This window comes from Myxocyprinus asiaticus, chromosome 27, assembly GCF_019703515.2.
Source record: "Myxocyprinus asiaticus isolate MX2 ecotype Aquarium Trade chromosome 27, UBuf_Myxa_2, whole genome shotgun sequence".
Classification (NCBI taxonomy): Eukaryota; Metazoa; Chordata; class Actinopteri; order Cypriniformes; family Catostomidae; genus Myxocyprinus; species Myxocyprinus asiaticus.
Window position 1 is genome coordinate 11,573,052 of NC_059370.1, and position 22,104 is coordinate 11,595,155.

Genomic DNA, 22,104 nt, shown 5'->3' on the forward strand with positions numbered 1-22,104 from the left:
TGGCAAGTGGAATTTGCATGCCACTACCCTGGACATACGGGTTTAAAAGGAGCTGGCTCGCAACCACTCATTCAGATTTTTTCTTCGGAGCTGAGCGGTTGTATTATCAGTGAGCTGAATACTACTGCTGTTCCATTCACCTCTTAAGAAGTGTATGCTGTTGGATATACGGCGCATTTCCAGTGGCTTTCTCTCCTTCTGCACGACGAGTGCAGATTTCGCCCCTGGGCGCTTCGACAGTGCTAAAAGAGTGTATATTCCTGCTAAAGAGTATATTTTCTCTATTAGAGCACACACATTGACGTTGAATGTCTTTTTAAAGATGTGTCTTTATAAAGATGCCTTTCCGTCTTTGTGTGATTCCTGGATGCAGTCGCTATCTCTCCGCATCCGATGGCCACGGGTGCTGCCTCACGTGTCTGGGCAGCGATCACATTGAGGCAGCGTTCATGGATGGTTCATGTTCTTATTGCGAGAATATGACCATGGCAACATTGCGGTCACGGCTTTCCTTCTTCCGGGGGAAAGCCACTCTAGCCGCCCCCTGTGTCTCATCTTTTACCTCCGGGTACGAGGCTGGCCCTGCTGGCGCTGGAGGTGATTTGGGCGCTTCAATGGGCGTGGCTCCGCCGAGTAAATCCTCGCGGACCTCCCATTCCCCAGCACACTCGTTTGCCCCCGCTGATTACCGAGAGGAGTCCAGCTCGCCTCAGGGCCAGCTTAGTGTCCCTTTTGGAGCTCCGGAGCGGGATGAGTGCTCAATCGCTGCATTGGAGAGCGTACTGGTGATGTCAGACGCCGAGGACTCGACTGGGCTGCCATCTTCGTGTAGGCCCGCCCAGTCTGAGGCTGACGGCGAGGTGACCGCCATGCTTGCCCGGGCTGCCGCGTATGTCGGGTTGGAGTGGAACCTTCCACCCTCCCCTGAGCCCTCGCGGCTAGATGATTAGTTCCTGGGTTCGGGGTGCTGCTCACAGCCACTGAATCTGGTCGAGATGAGGGATGCGGACAAGGTTCGCTTTCTCAACACCCCCATCTCACAGATCGGCCTATTCGACACCGTAGAGGACTTCGCCCAGCAGTTCTTGGCAGATGGAGGCTATACAACACATATTGCCCCAGCGCGGCTCAAGATCCCGTATCCCGTCTGCTCGCTGAGGGCGTCCCCCTGCGGCGGCCTCAGCCCAAGCCCAGTTCTCGGCCCCAGCGTAGAGCCCCCCGCAGGTAGCTGACGCCCCCCGCCTCACAAGCCGGCATGAGGACCCGGAAGGCTCCTAAGCGCCCCTGAGACAGATGACCCAGGGAGCGAGATGTCTGCTGCAAACACGGAACTGGTATCCAGACCACTCCATCCCCTGGTGGAGGGACGGGAGGTAAATCCTTAGTTTCCTTTTATGTTTTCTGCACCCCGAACGGGCTGCAGTACCCACATTCTCAAAGAGCAGTTTTCTCACTCCCTGGGTCACATACCGTTATCACGGCAACCGGGCACTGAGCACCTGCGACTTAGACACCGCGAACACGGGCCCCCCGCCTTCGCACATCCAGTCACACCACACTCACACCCAAGGCCAGGTGGTTGTGACGGACTACGAGGATGTTCAAAAAGTCCCTCCAACCCCCGTCGCTGACCCCCCCCCCGACACCGGGTACATGGAGCAAGGTAAGTGCTTCGAGGGTCCCCTCAGCGCAGCCACAAGTTCGAGACTAAGCGAGGCTCCTCTCCTTGAAGATGGCTCTCCTGATTGCGCTCACCTCCATCAAGAGGGTCGGGGACCTGCAAGTGTTCTCTGTCAGCGATACCTGCCTGGAGTTCAGTCCAGGAGACTCTCACGTAATCCTGAGACCCCGGCCGGGCTATGTGCCCAAGGTTCCCACAACCCCCTTCAGGGATCAGGTGGTGAACCTGCAAACGCTTCCCCAGGAGACCCAGCTCTGTCGTTGCTGTGACCGGTGCATACTTTGCGCATCTACTTGGATCGCACACAGAGCTTTAGACTCTCTGAGCAGCTCTTTGTCTGCTTTGGCAGACAGCGGAAAGGGAATGCTGTCTCCAAACAGAGGCTTGCCCACTGGATCGTGGGTGCCATTGCTATGGCATACCAGGCCCAGGACGTGCGAGCACACTCCACAAGGAGTCTGGCATCCTCGTGGGCACTGGCCCATGGTACCTCTCTAGCAGACATCTACAGGGAAGCGGGCTGGGTGACACCCAATACCTTCGCGAGATTTTACAATCTCCAGGTTGAGCCGGTTTCGTCCCGTGTTCTGTTAGGTACGAACAGGTAAATTTGGGAATACAGACAGCTGACTGGGCGTATCACTTGCGTATAGCGCCTTTCCCCTCCAAAGAGGCGAAGATGTGTACTTTTTTTCTCATGCGAATTCACGAACCCGTGAACCCTGGATGTCCTTCCTCCCTAGCCCTGTGGCTCGCGAATTCAGTGGAAGAATTCACAGCCGGAACCAGTACGTATACTAACATGCCCTTACTGAGGAAGGTGCTCCACAGGTGCCGGTTACTCCGTTAACCCCCTGTGATGTATTTTCCGCAGTACGGTCTCCCTGTCGGCATACCTGCATCTCCCTTTGACAGAGCCCTCTCTGTCCTGGTCACCGTGTTTGTAGAGCTCCTCCCCTTTCAGGCAGGACCTTCCACCATGCCTTTTCCATGTGCGGCTCTGAGACCACATGACGTGCTTGCCACATGTTACCTCTCCTCCGAGCAGCATGTGGTCTCCGCGGGGTCTTTTCCCCCTGAAAGAATAGTATAGGAAAAGAACACCTTCCCCAGCGCATATATTGAGCATTAAAATGGCCCCAGCCGAATAACTGAATACTCTGTGGAGAGAAAACATAGAAAGAAAAGGCAGCTGGCGTGGCCTGCTTCCATACTACATACGTCTCTTCCCCCTCCAGGGATGTGGGGAACTATATGATGTTTTTTGGGGCATTGGGTGAGGCTACGTGCAGACCGGTGCTCCTGCTACTATGCACGCAGCAGCTTCCTTGCACTTGCACTGGCAGTCCACGTAACACAGTTCAGCTAGTTGTGGTGTTTCGTATAGGGACCCCTAGTGTCACTACACAACGTAGAGTGAGTGACAGAGGGGGAACGTCTCGGTTACTGTCGTAGCCTCCGTTCCCTGATGGATTGTGTCCCCCCTGTCACAACACTGTACTACCCGCTAAAATGGCTGGGACCCTGTCTCGGCTCTTCAGCACAAAACCTGAATGAGTGGTTGTGAGCCAGCTCCTTTTATACCCGTATGTCCGGGGGATTGGCATGCAAATTCCACTCGCCAATTCTCATTGGCCTTTTCTCAAAGATCTGAGGTGTTCGGGGCTCTCAAGAGCGACCCCTAGTGTCACTACATCGACACAACGTCACGTTCCCTCCATCAGGGAATGGAGGTTATGACAGTAACCGTGACGTTTTTTGTTGTTGTTTTTTTTTTACATTTCTTTGAAAATGATAACCACACTAGTAAGCATATTCCATATTCAGGTTAATTTTTCTTGTCTCATTGGCAAATTGTTTCTTGTTTTAAGCAAAAACCTCACTTCATTTTTAGATGTATGCTTAAACAAGAGGAAACAATTTGTAATAATAAACTCAATTCAAGATGTATTATCTGAAAAAGTGTTTTTTCTTGTTTTAAGGAGGTTTAAATTATTTTAATATTATTATTATTTATTTATTTTGGCAATGTAATGCTTGAGATATCAAAAACTTGTGTGTAAGAGTTGAGTATCTTCTCTTCTTCTATTTTTCCTGTCAGAATGCAGCACCAAGTGATGCTTTGGCAATTTTCTGCTCATTCATTCATGCCATGTTCACCAGCAGCTCCCTACTGGGCCTTAATGCGAAGAGTAAAAAGTCAGACCAGTGCACCAGAAGCCTGATTAATAGAGGAACCTCGTCTTGTAAACGAGTGCTTGACACTGGTGACCATTCCTGCACACTTTGACTGAATACTTGACCATAGCTGCCCCTCTGCCCCCTCTAGGTTGCCCCTGGCTGGGTGTCAGACGTTGCTGAGCCCTGTTGTGAGCTGCGGGCCACCTGGTGTGATGCTCACCCGACCGGTTATCCTCAGTATGGACCACTGCTCTGATGCCTGCCTGGAGAATTGGGCCATCCGTCTGAAGAAGCAATCCTATGAGGGATCGTGGGAGGTGAGAGTTTGTTTGCATTTGCATGATAACTAGCTTAGTGGTAGAGATCTAGACAGGTAACTAGAAGGTTGTCGGCTTGAACCCTGCAAGGGGCGATCCTAGAAGTATCACCATCGTGCATCTATGCAAGACATAAGGGTAAATATTACAAAGAAATGTCCTGGTCACATTTCAATCCAAAATAATTACATAAATGAATACATTTATAAAAATACTTAAAAAAGAAATCATATTTTGTATAAAGAAAATGGAGCCTGTTTTTTAGTATTGCAACATTATTTTCATGACAATTAAGCATGTTTACCTCCCAAATCCTCATTACTATACTGCAAAAAGAAATAAAAATAAAAAAAATCTTTCATTCTCATTTGTGTATTACAGTAGTTCACAACCAAGGGTCCAGGGCCCACCAGGGGATATCAGCAAACCCCCAAGGGGGCCACAGGATGACTCAGAATGATTTAATATACGCTGTTAAATTAAAACCTTTATTAAATTACTAAAAATGAAGAAAAAAAAAGAAAAAATTATAGAAAAAAATAAATTCTACCAAATGCTAACAAATCAAGTTACAGGCCAATAACTTATAACCTGGCAGTTCCTGAAACTTCTGGAATAAATAAATTAGTTGTGATTTATTTTTATTTTTATATGTATTGCCACACCTAGTTTCCAGGGAAAATGGATGGATGGATGAAATGCTCTTTTTTTATATAGTTTTATTATCTTCCCTGAAGTCCAATGATAATGTTAGTAAAGGTTTTTTTTTTTTTTTACCAAAACAGTCATAATTTAGTAATATATGATCATTTTCCACCCTGTCTCTGGCTTTCTGTCTAAATGCTCGGTTTTGGCCTCAGCTCCTCCTTTAAACTTCAGTGTAAACGTCCACAGTTCTGATTGGCTAACCGTGCAGACACTCACTATTTTTTAAACTCAGTCAGAAGAGAATGAACAACCCCACAATATTATAAAATAAACTTCATGGTTTACACATGTAGGGCTTTACTGGTTGTTTAGATCAGTGTTACTATCAGAAATAATTAATAATTATTTCTGTAGTTATTAATTAATATTTAAATTAATTAATTTAATCGAACTCATTAAAACCTCATATGGGGCTCCAGTAAATGTAGTGTGCTACGTTTAGGAGCAAGTTTGGTTATTAGCAATAATTAATAATTATCAAAGATAATTACTAATTATTAAAATCAATAGAACATTGATGAGAATCAATGTTAGCTTTTTTTTTAATCCTTTAAATCAACAATTATCAAAGATAATCGTTAATTGTTAACATCGATTAAACATTAATTAAAATTAACACAAGCTTATTGATCATTCAAATTCAACAATCATTAAAGATAATTATCAATTATCAAAAATCAATAGAATATTAATAAGGATTAACATTGACGGGGCACCACCCTGAAATCAGGGACTAATAACTGAATATTAAAACAGTCTCAATATTAGATTGTTTTCTTAGGAAAATCGACATCCGAAGAATATCTGTTTTCGGAAAAAAAAAAATGAATGAAGGTTTGAGTCCGAGCACTGACATCCCGTCAGCATGACACAGGTGTATGCAAAACAAACCAAAACACTTCTCTTTGAAATATAAACCAAGTTTATTTATGCAGTAATATCAATTAATAATTAATACAATGCAGTCAATAAACTTCCGACTTACAACAACAAACTAAACAGTGATATGATTAGATATGGAAATAAAAATAATCCTATAACACATAAGGTGTGTGTGTGACAGTGTGTGTGTGTGTAAGGAGGGACGTGCACAAAATGGCGGACGTGACTCTCGTGGAGAGTATGTCACGCGAGACTTCCGGCCAGGGAATATGACCACGAATGGGGGCGGAGAGAAACCAGTCAATGGCGACTGCCGTCTACCAGTTACCGCGTGTATCCGCTTGTATGATAGCTTAGGGACAAAGCTGGGCTTTAGCATTTAAGCTATCTACGAGCCAAAATGTGTGCCAGAATGTTTGTGAGGGGTCACGTGCCTGCGTGTGTGTGTGTGTGTGTGTGTGTATGTGTGTGTGTGGTTAGTATGAGAGAGAGAGAGAAGTGACAGCCCTAAAGCCGATTTTGCGATCGTGGGAGAGAAAGCAGCTGTTTAGTTCATCGCTCAGAGACGCGGTGGACGGCTCGTAAACAGTCCCGCGTACTTTGACTATTTAATGGATGAACTCAGTTTATCTGTCTCACCCGCGATGGCAAAATTGCACAACAGTCCAATTTGGTTGGACCACAATACAGTAAAACAAAATTGTGATAATTAATACCCTGAGTATTAATAATGAGCGGACATGGCGGTCCGTAAACTGTGCAAGCAAAAACCTTGAAACACAAGAATAACACACTATAATATTCTATCTCTGCCCAGACGTAAACCTCTTACTTGAATCGCATGAGGACACAGGTAGAATGTGTTTTCCTCCATCCTTTAACTCTGACCCGGTTCCTTAAGGCTCGGGTGATGACGGGAGGCCGTTTCCTCCCTATGTCGGCGGGCGGTACGGCTGTTGATTCTCGGCGGGCTGGCGGAGAACTCAGAAATGTCGACTTGATTGAAGATGGAAGAGAAATCTTTAATCTCTTCACTTCTGTAGGCAAACGGATGAAGATGCAAATTGCTAGGCGGTCTCCTTCGGATCCGTTAGAGTGTTCGGTTGAACACAGAGTAATCTCAACTCGTCCAGCGAGATGGAGATTGTATGGCCACAGTTTCAAGTCGGATGTTACTTCCTTGTGCCACTAGGTTGCACCTGAGAGCAGCGATGAAACTGCGTCTACACACTGCAAGCAAAGTTGCTGGAAGCAAATCCCGAAAGCATTTCAGAGGTATTTCAACTCCTGATGATGTCATGGTTTGAGGTGCATTCTGTTGTGTGCCTCATCCAATAGGAGTTGAGAGTTTGATCCTTTAGTGAGCAAGGCTTCATGGGATTTGTAGTCTGTTTTGGACTCCCTTTGTTTGATTTTGGCGCGATTTTTATCAGTAAGATTTACGACTTGGAAAGTGAGGGCTTGAGTTAGGTTTTTACGACTGTGTTAGGCCTGCCTTTGTCTTCTATCTGAATACATGAGGTCCAACACACATAACGCACATCCAGCACATTGCATCCAAATATATTAAGCTGTTCATCTCAAGCACAACTGTTAACACTTACACCCTGTCTACACCGGATGCGAGATGCGTTGTATCAAAAGCAATAGAACCCATTATATGCAATGATGCTGTCTACCATGGAAGCGTCCGTTGTGGAGCATCACACCAACAGTAAACAGGTGTCCCGTTCCATTGTGTGCTGACGCTAATACTGCCAATAACACAAATAAACGGTTTAGAAAGTTCGTGTTGATGCGCCCTGTGTAGACAGCCTCAAGCCGTTGCATTGCATCGCGTCAACAGATGCGCACGGTGTAAACAGCGTGTCAGCATCATAAACTATCAAACAGTCATGACATTTGAAATATTAATGAATGGAACTGTTTGTTAATGTTTTTTATGAGGTCCAGTAGTGTTTTTAACTGCTCAATATCCTTCAATGACAATTCAATGGCAAAGCTTGAATCGTTTATGACTGGTTCACAAGCAATCAACGCTGATATCAGTCGACAAAACATGCAGTTCACACTGAAGACACATCCAAATGACACATACATAGTCCAAAGCACAATGAAGATGCACACACATCCAGTTTCCAGTATGATCGTGCACTGAGGTGCACATCGTCAGAACCACATAAAAACGGTCAAAGATGTCTATCTAGTGTGTTTACATACACCAACAATTAAAAATTGCACAGATGGGCAAAAGAACAGCATGGGTGCAATGGTGTAAATTAGGCATTGATGTTGTTGCTGTAGAGGCAGTCATGAATTAATGAATATCCGTAATGACGTAGGGTTGTCACGTAAGTAGAGAATGGGGCATTTTGGCAACTTGGTTTCAATAAATGCACTGGGGATTAAGTTTTGAGTTCTGAAATTTACAGCATGTTTTATAGTAGAAAGACCTCTCATATGTTGAAATATCAAGGAAAATTTGGTTCCTCATGACATGACCCCTTTAATTTATTATGTTTATTATTTATATTCGGGAATGAAAATTAGATTTGATTGACAATAGGCTTCTCATAATTGTGGTGTTTAGGGGTAAAAGTTATATATATATATATATATATATATATATATATATATATAAACTCAGCAAAAAAAGAAACATCCTCTCACTTTCAACTGCTTTTATTTTCAGCAAACTTTACGTGTAAATATTTGTATGAACATAAAAAGATTCCACAACTAAGACATAAAATGAACAAGTTTCACAGACATGTGACTAACAGAAATGGAATAATGTGTCCCTGAACAAAGGGGGGGTCAAAATGAAAAGTAACAGTCAGTATCTGGTGTGGCCACCAGTTGCATTAAGTACTGCAGTGCATCTCCTCCTCATGGACTGCACCAGATTTGCCCTAGCCTTCACCCTCCAATCCAACATGTCCCAGACGTGCTCAATGGGATTGAGATCCGGGCTCTTCGCTGGCCATGGCAGAACACTGACATTCCTGTCTTGCAGGAAATCATGCACAGAATGGGCAGTATGGCTGGTGGCATTGTCATGCTGGAGGGTCATGTCAGGATGAGCATGCAGGAAGGGTACCACATAAGGGAGGAGGATATCTTCCCTGTAACGCACAGCGTTGAGATTGCCTGCAATGACAACAAGCTCAGTCCGATGATGCTGTGACACACCGCCTCAGACCATGACGGACCCTCCACCTCCAAATCGATCCCGCTCCAGAGTACAGGCCTCGGTGTAACGCTCATTCCTTCGACAATAAACACAAGTTTGACCATCACCATTGGTGAGACAAAACTGCGACTCATCACTTTTTGCCAGTCCTGTCTGGTCCAGACGGTGGGTTTGTGCCCACAGGCGACATTGTTGCCGGTGATGTCTGGTAAGGACCTGCCTTACGACAGGCCTACAAGCCCTCAGTCCAGCCTCTCGCAGCCTATTGTGGACAGTCTGAGCACTGATGGAGGGATTGTGCATTCCTGGTGTAACTCGGGCAGTTGTTGTTGCCATCCTGTACCTGTCCCGCAGGTGTGATATTCGGATGTACCGATCCTGTGCCAGTGTTGTTACACGTGGTCTGCCACTGCGAGGACGATCAGCTGTCCTTCCTGTCTCCCTGTAGCACTGTCTTAGGCATCTCACAGTACGGACATTGCAATTTATTGCCCTGGCCACATCTGCAGTCCTCATGCCTCCATGCAGCATGCCTAAGGCACGATCACGCAGATGAGCAGGGACCCTGGGCATCTTTCTTTTGGTGTTTTTCAGAGTCAGTAGAAAGGTCTCTTTAATGTCCTAAGTTTTTATTACTGTGACATTAATTGCCTACCGTCTGTAAGCTGTTAGTGTCTTAATGACTGTTCTACAGGTGCATGTTCATTAATTGTTTATGGTTCATTGAATAAGCATGGAAAACATTGTTTAAACCCTTTACAAATAAGATCTGTAAAGTTATATATATTTTTACAAAATTATCTATAAAATACAGTGTCCTGAAAAAGGGATGTTACTTTTTTTGCTGAGTTTATATATATATATATATATATATATATATATATATATATATATATATATATATATATATTAGATAGATAGATAGATAGATACACTGGCGGCCAAGAGTTTGGAATAATGTACAGATTCTGCTCTTATGGAAAGAAATTGGTACTTTTATTCACCAAAGTGTCATTCAGGTGATCACAATGTATAGTCAGGACATTAATAACATGATAAATTACTATTACAATTTGAAAAAAAAGTCCAGAACTTCTTAAACTACTTCAAAGAGTTCTCATTCAAAAATCCTCCACATACAGCAATGACAGCTTTGCAGATCCTTGGCATTCTAGCTGTCAGTTTGTCCAGATACTCAGGTGACATTTCATCCCACGCTTCCTGTAGCACTTGCCATAGATGTGGCTGTTTTGTCAGGCACTCCTCAAGCACCTTACAGTCTAGCTGATCCCACAAAAGCTCAATGGGGTTAAGATCCACAACACTCTTTTCCAATTATCTGTTGTCCAATGTCTGTGTTTCTTTGCCCACTCTAACCTTTTCTTTTTGTTTTTCTGTTTCAAAAGTGGCTTTTTCTTTGCAATTCTTCCCATAAGACCTGCACCCCTGAGTCTTCTCTTTACTGTTGTACATGAAACTGGTGTTGAGCAGGTAGAATTCAATGAAGCTGTCAGCTGAGGATATGTGAGGCATCTATTTCTCAAACTAGAGACTCTGATGTACTTATCCTCTTGTTTAGTTGTACATCTGGCCTTCCACATCTCTTTCTGTCCTTGTTAGAGCCAGAGTCTGTCCTTTGTCTTTGCCTTTGACTGTATTGTACACCATTGTATGAAATCTTCAGTTTTTTGACAATTTCAAGCATTGTATAGCCTTCATTCCTCAAAACAATGATTGACTGACGAGTTTCTAGAGAAAGCTGTTTCTTTTTTTGGCATTTTTGCCAGTCTATTGCATACTGTGGCAACTCAAAAACAAACACAAAGACAACGTTAAGCTTCATTTAATGAACCAAATAGCTTTCAGCAGTGTTTGATATAATGGCAAGTGATTTTCTAGTACCAAATGATCAATTTAGCATGATTACTCAAGGATAAGATGTTGGAGTGATGGCTGCTGGAAATGGGGCCTGTCTAGATTTGATCAAAAATGACTTTTTTAAAATAGTGATGGTGCTGTTTTTTACATCAGTAACATCCTGACTATACTTTGTAATCAGTCGAATGCAATTTTGGTGAATTAAAGTACCAATTTCCTTCCGAAACAGCAAAATCTGTACATTATTCCAAACTTTTGGCTGCCAGTGTGTGTGTGTGTGTGTGTGTGTGTGTGTGTGTATGTGTGTGTGTGTGTGTGTGTGTGTGTATAATATATATATATATATATATATATACACATACTGTATATAAAATGTCATAATGCATACAACCTTAAAAACAGGCTTTATTTATTCAAAGAAATATTCCGGGTTCAATATAAGTTAAGCTCATTCGACAGCATTTGTGGCATAATGTTGATTACCACAAAATTAATTTCAAGCAGAAATGTGAAGCTTATAACTTTATAAAAAGCACATTAATTCTTCTGTTAAAACTCATGCATTATTTGAGCTGAAAAGTTGTTTAAATCGTAATTTTTACAGTAATTTTAGGGTTTGCTGACATTACATCGTCATGACACCAAAGTTTTAAAATTGGCTATAACTTTACACAGAAAAGGTTAGTAAGTGATTTTATCACACTAAAATCATGTTAACACACATATTGTTTACATATTGTGGCTAAACTTTAAAAAAAGTGAATATTTTAACATGGCCCCCATTCACTTTCATTGTGTCTCACTGTAACTGTTTTTGCTTTTTTTTAAAGAAAACAAGGGGCACTTCAAAATTCAATTTTGTGGTAACTGATATTTTGCCACAAATACTGTTGATTGAGCTTAACTTGTATTGAACCCGGAATATTCCTTTTAATTTTTTTCTTTTGATTTTGTTTGAAATATGATCTTCCTTTGAGAGTTTTCGTGAACCCCCCCAAATTGGTTCAGTAAAATTTCCCCTGTAACTTCACGTCGACTTCATTTGAAATTGTGGGAAAAATTCTGTAAGCCCTAGTTGTGTGGCAATAAATTAAGATTGTATTCTATATAATTTTGACTTACTTAGATTAGCATTCAGCTGTATGTAGGCGGTAGTAGCCAGTGGATTCAAGCTGTCTATTCACCTTTTTTGCGCTCATTTTCTCTTTCTCGTCATCATGCTATTGAACTGAATTTCTGAGGGAGAGAAATGGGCTGTATCATCATAATAATTTCAGATAGTCTCTCAGACAATAAACCTCTGAAGTGTTTCCATCAGCATACTACTCATAATACCTGCACATTTAATCTCCATTTAATTGTACCAGATCTTTCCTCATTCCATCCAATAGCCATCTGCACCCACATTTACCTGCTCTGGGATCAGATCCTCATTTCATCTTACAGCTTTACCGAATATGCACTAAAGTGTGCCAGGCACAGAGACCAGGAAGAGGAGGAACTAAGGGAGGAAGGACAGAGGAAGAGAGTGAAGGTCTTCTTTCATGTTCAATACGATGCATAAATTATTCAAGCTCCTTGGTGTGGCAGCAAAGGGGCGGCAGAAGAATGAATAGGCCTGTCTTAGACAGAGGGTAGAGGAGCACTTTTAATCATCCTCTGCCCCAAATATATCCTAACGGCGGCAGGTCACCGTTCTTGGCCAGGTACAGCAGACAAAAGAGAAAAAACACATGGAAGTTTGTTCTGGAAGGAGCCTTGGCAGACTGACTCAGAGCAATTAATTTCTCCCGAGGACAAAGATCAGCGAAACGCAAGCAGGAGAGAATGAAATATAGTCTGCATCGTTATCGAACCACGGGAAGATTGTTTTTTTGTCATTTTGAGAGAAAAAAATGATAATGGAAAAAAATTTTACTTCATTGTGGTCAAATGGAAAATGCCTAATGCCAATACTAATTTCACAGATGATGATAGTGGCTTATTTTATTGATTGCTGGTTGTAATTTCCTGGCCCAGATCCCGAGGTACATGGCAGTAGGGCTGCCATTCTGTATTTGATTAGATAATAGTGTGGGAGAGAGAGAAACAGAGAGAGTGTGTGCGAAACATTTCTGATGAGCTTCGTGCAGAAGGTCCTGTCACCGCAGATCCCACTTCCCTTTTTCTCTAATTAAAGCTGCACTGGGGAGTCATTATGTGATTGTATCTGACCATTGACTGTGATAAAACTGCATGTTTCTTTACAATAGCGTTGACCTTTGCTTGAGTCACAGAATGTCTTTTCTTTTTAATAAAAAATAAATTCTGCATTTTAAAAGCCACACTTGAAGGCATCTTTAATCTCGAAAGGCTTCCTGCCCTTAACCCGAAGGAAGGAGCGCTTAGAGATCTCTGTTAGTGGGCACTGTCATGTGTGAACATTCAGGATGAACCCCTGCTATTAGAGTCTCATTAGAGCACAGAACACAGTTCATTATGCAGATCATTTCATTTCTGCTCTGCCAAATCACTTCATTGTATCTAAAACCTGACACTCAAAATCCGCAGGGCAAGAGTGAACCATCTCTTTAATAAACTCTCTCCTCATGCCCACTTTCTGCCCTCTCTCTGACTCCTCTGCCCTTCCCTCTGACCTCTTGTGTTGATTTCTCATTGGCTCATCAGGATGTTCTTCAGCTGGGAGAGGATGTGCTGTCGGAGCCATACTACTGCCAGCTGGAGGAGGAGACGTGCCGAGTGTTCACCGAGCAGCTGGGCCGCTTCGCTCTGGTGGGGGAGTCCCTCAGTATGGCTGCCGCTAAACGGTTAAAACTGCTGCTGTTTGCTCCCGCCTACTGCTCCACGCTGGAGTACAACATCCGCATCTACTGCACGGATGACACACAGGACATGCTAAAGGTGAGGTGGTCTAAAATTGTGAGCTTCAAAATATGGGCATCTGTGACACTGGTTTGGTGTCACTTACTTTTCCAGGCTTCCCACAGCCATGAAAAACCTGGGAATACATTTTTAATTTGATGATAATGATAATTTCCATGCACATGATAATTGGCAGTATTATCATTTGTACACAGTCTCAAGAGTGATTAGAAAGAATCGAGTGTAAAAATTAAATAATATTAACGGTTAAAATGTGTTATCATTTGGTACAATACTGATTACATACCACAGCCACTCATACTGTATATACTTTTGTTATGTACATTTGTTTAAAGTCACTCCATCTACATCACTGCATCTACATCTACTTATCTACTCTACATGTTATTCATTTGCTCAAAAACCTACTTATTGGGGACCTGGGTAGCTCAACGAGTAAAGACGCTAACTACCACCCCTGGATTTCGAATCCCAGGACGTGCTGAGTGACTCCAGCCAGGTCTCCTAAGCAACCAAATTGGTCCGGTTGCTAGGGAGGGTAGAGTCACATGGGGTAACCTCCCCATGGTCGCTATAATGTGGTTCATTCTCGGTGGGGCGCATGGTGAGTTGTGCGTGGATGCCGCCGTGGATGGCGTGAAGCCTCCACACGCTCTATGTCTCCGCGGTAACGCGCTCAACAAGCCACATGATCAGATGCGTGGGTTGACGGTCTCAGACGCGGAGGCAACTGAGATTTGTCCTCCTCCACCTGGACTGAGTCACTACGCCATCATGAGGACTTAGAGTGCATTGGGAATTGGGCATTCCAAATTGGGGAGAAAAAACGACTTATTACATATTAAATGTGATGACATTTAAATGCTTCAAGAGTCTATATAATGCAAGCAATAAAACACAGATCTCACCCAACAAAACCCATCCTCAGTCTGACCCATTATTAACTACTTTCATACTCCCAATGACAGCACAGCTGTTAAAGACTTTTAACAATAGAAAAACAAATAATGATTTTGTGGAGACACCACCACATTTTTGGTATGCAAAGGCAGAAAATGCAGCAATATGGAATACATTATGAAGACAATCCACATAGAGTTCATAGAGTTTTTTTAAGGTGATGCAAGACAGTGATACAGCAATATTGTTTACATGTTAAGAGAAGCCATATAAGAAAAAAGGAAAAACTAATTTTTATGGCATTTGATGCAAATTAATTACACATCCTCACTGCTTAGGATTTATTATATATGCTCTCAAGTTACTTCAGCATTTAATGTCGGTGGTCAAAACAGATTTTTGTGCTTTAGCGCCACCAGTTGTGCTGATTTTGGAACTACAGCTGCACTTGATGTGATCTAAAGCTTACATTTTATTGGTCATGGCATAAAATACACACTCACTGTTAAAAGAAAACCTTTGCCATGCAATTCGGCACAAATGTTTGCTCTAGGTGTGAGTGGGTCATTAGGAATCCATTGTTTCAATTCAGCATGTAAATCACTGTGGTGTGCAAAAGCTTTATGGTTTAACAAAAATATGGACATTGGTTGAAGAATGGTATGGATTTACAGTAAATGGTCAATGAATGGATTTATTATTGATAATTAAAATTAACAACTGAATATGAGTTGATGAATAGACTACATTATATGGGCAGAAACTGGTAGCTGCACTCACTTTTTTAGAAAACCTTTCCAAATGCACAATAATAATCTATGAATAAATGAACAAATTAACAACTTGCGCACACGCTTTTATTTTATTCTGTCTCACCATATTAGGGTATTACGTGCTCGTTTTACGTGCGCTTGTTTTAAAGATTAATTGAGATTTATAAAGTTGTATGCATTTAGGAACCTTTCTTTGTGGGTACAGTCGTTTCATAAATTGTTCATAGGAACATTTGGGAAATAGTTGTATGTCCACATTTAATATCATTCTAAATAAGGCCCCATGAGTTGGGACCAGCATGAATTTCTGTATTGGTCCATACTGCCTGGTTTATGCTAGTTAGTGATGGCCCAGCTGGTGGACCAGCACTGTCATGGTGTTCACCAACTCAGTGTAAACTGATTGACCAGCATCCTTTTTCTAGTGAAGCTGGTTGAGCAAGGAAGTCTTGCTGGGTAGTTTAGTTAAAGGGATAGTTCACCCAAAAATGAAAATTTTGTCATCATTTACTCACCATTATGCCATTTCAAACCCATAAGACTTTCTCTCCTCCATGGAACACAAAAGGTGAAATGTAAAAAAAATAAATAAATAAAAAATCTATCTATCTATCTATCTATCTATATATATATATATAATAATAATAATAATAATACTGGTTGCTCTTTTCTGTGCACTTAGAATGAATGGGGACTGGAGCTTTCAAGCTTCAAAAAGGATGCAGAAGCAGTGGTAGTCTAAAGTAATGCAATTGCTCTGTATAAGGAACATACCGAAATTTAAGTGCCAAAAATGTCAGATTTTTCTTTTTTTGGGGTGAACTCTTTCTTTAATAAGTCTTGTAGGAATCAGCATCCTTTTCTCAGCAGGGCAGTCACACTTTTTTTTAGCTCTTTCTGGCTTACACTGGGTTTTTTTTCCCCTCCTCTCTGAATGGATCAGGAATAATCAAGAGCTAATGCAAAAGCTGCCTCCCTTGAGCAGCATGTCTGAGCAGACTGTTAAGATTTCATTTGCATGCTTAATTAGTAAATGAAAAGGAGAGACTCCCTGGCCACAGCCCCTGAGCTCAGCTTGCCTCTCACAGTCAAAGTAAGAGGGCACGATTCCCTGCTCGGCCCATTCTAGCTTCTGAGAGCCTGCCAGAAAGAATGACCTCCCCTACCCAAAGGCTGCCCACCGGGCTCCTCTAGGGTGGGATGATGGGGGAGAAAGAGGGCCGGGAATTTGCCAGTTTGCTTAAAAAAAGCTCTTAGCCATGCAGAGGATGAAAAGTGCTCCAGCTTGTGATTAATGTATGCCACCTCCCCACCAAGTCTCTCCTAGAGGTTCGTGAGAACGCTGACTGTTCTGCCATTTCCTAGTGAAGTGTTTCATTGGTGATTTGAAGGCTCCCCAAAAGCTAAATTTTGTTTTAATATAATAAAATATCTATTTTTAATATTTTTATTTATTTATTGTTATTTTTATTTTATTTTTATCTGATATTTGTTTATTTGTTTTGATTTGCTTATATATATATATATATATATATATATATATATATATATATAAAGATTTTGTAATGTTTATTTTATTTTCATTGTTTTATATTCATTTTATTTTTATTACAATTTTTATTTTATTTCTATTTATCTGACGGTTGCTGTTTTTAGAGATTGAAGGTGTGGATGTGTGATATGACATGCTTTTATCTATAGCCAGCTTTTTTTCTTCTTCTTTTTATTCTGTGTATAAATTTTATTCATAATTCAATAAAAGGTTTGTTTTGTTTTTTTTTATGATTTTAAGATGGCCAATGTAAAGTTGACTGTTTAAGTAACTAGCCTTGATTGACTGATGTTTAAAACAGTGAGGAAGTCACCCAGGAACAGTTTTGAATGTGTATCAGACATCCGACAGAATACAACATGCAGTTGATCCACTTAAAATAAGTATTTTAATGTAAAATCTATTAATCAAATTTGATCGCTATTGCAATATCAAGGGAAATAATTGACAAATAAATTTTGTCATAATCGTGCAGCCCTATTCAAAATATGCCCCATATGCATTTCCTACTCACCAAAATACATATACTGCTGTGGTTAGCCACAGGTGGTTTAGTAGGTGTCAGGTGGGCTGATTTTTGTCTGTACGAGAGAAAGAGAATGGGTGTTATTGTTCTTAAGCACTGAAACGTAGTCAGTGTAAGTATATAATAAGTAAATGTAAGCGAGCGGGAAAAGTTTTAGGTACGATGGTCATCTATGGTCCATCGTGGGTGTAGTGCGTAAGGGACCATCTTAAAGTCCACAGACTGCGCTAAAATGTTGGTGGCATGCAAGCGTTCATTCAACTTGCATGTTCCAACTTGAAAAAAACACTGTTATTTAAATAATAATACTACTAAAAATAAATATATTAAGGTTCCGGTTGCTGCCAGTGGATAGATTTTCCAAGTATATGTAATTATATAGATACAGTATTTAATTATTTTAGAAAAAACACCACTAAAATTCATCAAGATATAATTTTTACTTTACAAAAAAAAAAAGTTTGTAGCAGGCTGCCAGTGGTGTGAATGACTAACTCACGTGGTTTTGTTGTTGGTGTTTTTTTTTTTTTATATATATATTTGAATACTGTATATGTATAATTCCACATCCTGGGAAAATCTCACGTAAAGTAACTCAGCATATCTAATAGCAGCCTTCTTCAACCTTTACAATATGAAAATAATATCTTTGTAAAATTTCAGCATTTTTTTTTTTTTTTGTTTGTTTCTAAAATAATTGAACACTGTACTCATAATTGGACATGCTGGCTTCAAATGTAGAAAGTGAGCCATCATGCCAGCAGTCTACTGAAACCTTTAGAGTGCTAAAATGCTTTTTTAATAACAGTGTTTATGTTCGTATATGCAAGTCAATTGAATGAACGCTTTGACACCTGTGTTTTAGCGCTGTTTGTGAAATTTTCAAACGGCACTTACACATCGTTGATGAACATTGCACCTAAAAATCTTTTCCTGGTTGTTGTTTTTGTTCTCTGTGTTATAAAGTGGCCCATTTCTGTTTTAGTGAGTGACAAACCACTCACAATTTTCTGTAATTGAGCATTTGGAATGAATTGTGAAATAGTTGCGCAAGTGGGCAGAAAACCAGTCCTGAGGAAAGGTCTAGGTATTCTCCACAAAGCCAATCAGGTGAGAAGCTATGGTACCTACCCTTTGTGTTTTCTGATTTGCTGTTGTGTTTTCTGATTTGTTCTTTTGTTATCAGATTTGCCGTTGTGTTTTATTATTTGTTGTTGTGTTTCTGAATTGTTATTTTGTCTTTGGATTTGCCGTTGTGTTTTTAGATTTGTTGTTTTGTTTTGCACTTCACGGCCACCGTAGCAGACATTAGCATTAACGTTCTTCTTTTGAAGATATAAACATTTGAAGTGAACTCTGTCACCCCCAGTAGTTATCGCCATAATGCAAACATAGCAGATTTCAAAATTGCGTATTTCCGGGGAGTCTTGCACCAGCCAAGCAACTGCCATTGAGATGAATGGAATGAATAGCTCTTTCCAGATATTATAGACCTCCTCGACCAAAGTAATGCTACAACTCACGCTAAGTGTGTACAATGGGACCACACTTACGTTATGCATTGGCCAAGCATTTATGTCTCCATTTGCATACTTGCATAAAGTATGCTTGTGGTCTAACAGGTGCTTAGAACCACATCTGACTCCCAGATTGACTATCTTCCAAAGATGTGAACCCAATTTATTATGATGGAATTATTATGGTAATCATTGCTGGTAACAGAAGAAGATTTTGGAATTAGCATAGCATCAGAAGTGTCAGTCATGACAGAAGATACATTACATCGCTATTTTTTAATAGTCTTTCTTCGCCATCATCTTTGGTGAATATAAATTGCATTATCATTGCCGCTGGGCTTCAGGTACACACATCTTGCCATGCTACTGCATTAGTTTAAAATACAGTAATGTTTTGCCGATGTTAGAGACATGCTTTATATGTTGGAGGCTGTTTTAGTTTTCGCCATGCCTTATGGCTGAAAACTTGCCATGCTATACAAATACTTTGTCACTCTCTGAGTCACTTTCTATTGTATTCGTTGTCTCTCCCCTGTGCCAGCTATTTCTATGAGTCAACAGCAATCTTTCATCTCCCAATTAAAGCATATTAAAAACAATGGCATTGTCTTTCATCATAATTATGACAGTTGGGAGTCTGTGACATTACAACAGAGATGCTTTCAATATGTTAGCGAGCCTTATGGGACCAATCAGATAAATATTTAATGTGCAGCGGTCCATTTCAGAGCTGCCTTTGCTGTTGTTTCTACTGTAGGGGGACAGGTCACTGGTTTTCCCTACTAAAGCTCTTTGTTTGCTACAGGACCTGTGTGAGACATTACTTTTTTAAAATCTGAAAATACTTTATCCTACCCCCGTTTGACCTGTGAATGGTCTCCAAATATAAGCTTGACCTGAGGTTTTCACCATACTCAATCAAAACTTTCATCATTATTATGATTTTTTATTATTATTATTATTACTATTGCCCTTTTGCCACTTCTTTTATTTAGAAGGACAGTTCAGGAAAGAAAATGAGGATCGCTTGCATTAGCAACATGTGTACTAACCGCTTGGCCTCAGCTCTCACTCTTTCATCATTATTAATGCGATGCCACTAAAGTGCTCGGCCTTTAAATAAAACATGGTTCACTTGCACTAGCATAATTTCCTTTGTCCCTTGAATGAAGTTTGAAGCAACAGCAGAAGAACATTTCAGGTTCACTGGTTTATCTGGCATGTCACCCAGCAGTGGATTGTAAAAGATCCTCCTGTTTCAGAGATGGATGAGCGATGACCTTTGGTGCCTCTTTCCAATGTTGTTCACATTTAATCAAGACCCGTGTGATATTCTGTTCTCCCTCCAGACCTTTCAACCCTGCAGCCAAATGTCTGAGGAGCCACGTCTGGTGTTTTCTATCTGCTGACTGGGCTAGAAACGAAAGAGAGTTAGTAAGCGGGCGAGAGAGAGTCCTCATATTTGACCTTTTGTCTAACATCTGAAGATAATTTGCGCGTATGTTCATGCATTCATACTAGTGATGGCATACAGCCTCAGTCCCCATTCATTTTCTTTGTATTGAAAAAATGTAATTTGTGTTTCATGGATTTGGAACAACATGATGACAGAATTTACATTTTTGAGTGAACTATACTTTTAACAAGACAGTCAAATTGATGCACAGCCTCTACGTCACTAACTATTCTGCTCTGATTCGTCAAATTCATTTCTTCTGGCATTGTTGTATGGAAAGCAGCTTTAACATTGTTCACATTTTTAGTTATTAATCAGAGAGAGGAGGAAGAAGGGGAAGACAGAGGAGGTGTTGGGAGAAAGGAGAAAAATAACCCCATCACCAGCTTGAGAAACAGCTCACAGACATGTCTTCATGATTTACATCTGTGAAATGTTTGCCTTCATCAATCCGAACTATTTTCTGAGTTTTCCGACTTGCTCATCAGCTCAGAAAGTGCAAGATGTGTTTTCTCACGGCTGAGAAGTCGTGGAAGATGGCAGGTGGAAATGAGTCATATGTCAGTATGTCAGTCACTTTGTTATTCTATCATATCTTTATGCGCTGCGAAACAGATGAGATTAAGTTATAAGAGACTGAAATATTACATTACTGCCGAGCTATACTGTCATTAAAATCAAAGGCTTTTATTTAGTTCAGTGATTTAAGACATTACGTAACAAACTTGTCTCAGCGGTTGTTAATTTATGGCCTGCTCATTTTAATTTTATACAGCATGATGGTTATTCCTTGTACCTTAATACTGGCAAGCCAATGGGGACAAAATGGATAGACCCCACTCTGCATTCATGTTTAATAGCCTTTTATTTGAATAGTTCTGCATTATATTTACTTTAAGGAATGTATTCGTGGTGCTTGGTAAGGCAAGCATCACTATTATTATTGCTTATACAGCACTTAGGGTTAGGAGTTTGTTCAAATCTATAACTCTACATATTTATAGCAGATATTCATAGCTGTTACTTCTCTAAGCAATCAGACTTGTTGACAATAAAATGGGAGAGAAATCCCACTTACAGTGAAGGTAGGATTACTAGCCATATTTAGGGATCAGAATATCACAGGGACTTTGGGTGAGCTATTTTGACACAGGCCTGTAAAAAAAAAACTACCTAGAACAACTTTGCTACTACCTAGCAATGCCCTATAAACCACTGATAGCACTCTAGCAATGGCATAACAACAAGTTTAGCAAATCCCTAGCAACAACCCAGAACAGCCCAGCAACTGACATGCAAGACTCTAGCAAGCAGAACACCAACTTACACTTCAGCAAACACCCAAGCAACTGCCTAGCAGTACCCTAGCAATTACCCAGAAAACCCTTGCAACCACCTGGCAATGCCCTTGACAACTACGCTTAACACCTTAGGAACTGCATTGCAACGTGCTTGTCAATTCCATTACAACAACACAGAACGCCTCAGCAAACTGACGTGTAACACTCTAGCAACGCCCCAGTAACCACCCAGAACACCACAGTAGTGCCTTATGAACCACACAAGCAACTGCTTAGCCAAACCCTAGCAACCACTCAGAACACCCTAGCAACCACATAGCAATGTCCTTGGCAGTGCTCCTGCAACAATCCAGAAT

General features: G+C 41.1%; 1 protein-coding gene across 2 annotated transcripts in view; it reads left to right on the forward strand.

The window, feature by feature from the left end:
- LOC127417596 (netrin receptor UNC5A-like) overlaps positions 1–22,104 on the forward strand; it is a 338,051-nt gene that overhangs the window by 289,674 nt on the left and 26,273 nt on the right. For both annotated transcript variants that reach the window (XM_051657630.1, XM_051657631.1), the window contains exons 10-11: positions 4,011–4,179; positions 13,508–13,741. In XM_051657630.1, the coding sequence (XP_051513590.1) occupies positions 4,011–4,179; positions 13,508–13,741 (403 nt within the window). The remainder of the gene's footprint in view (positions 1–4,010; positions 4,180–13,507; positions 13,742–22,104) is intronic.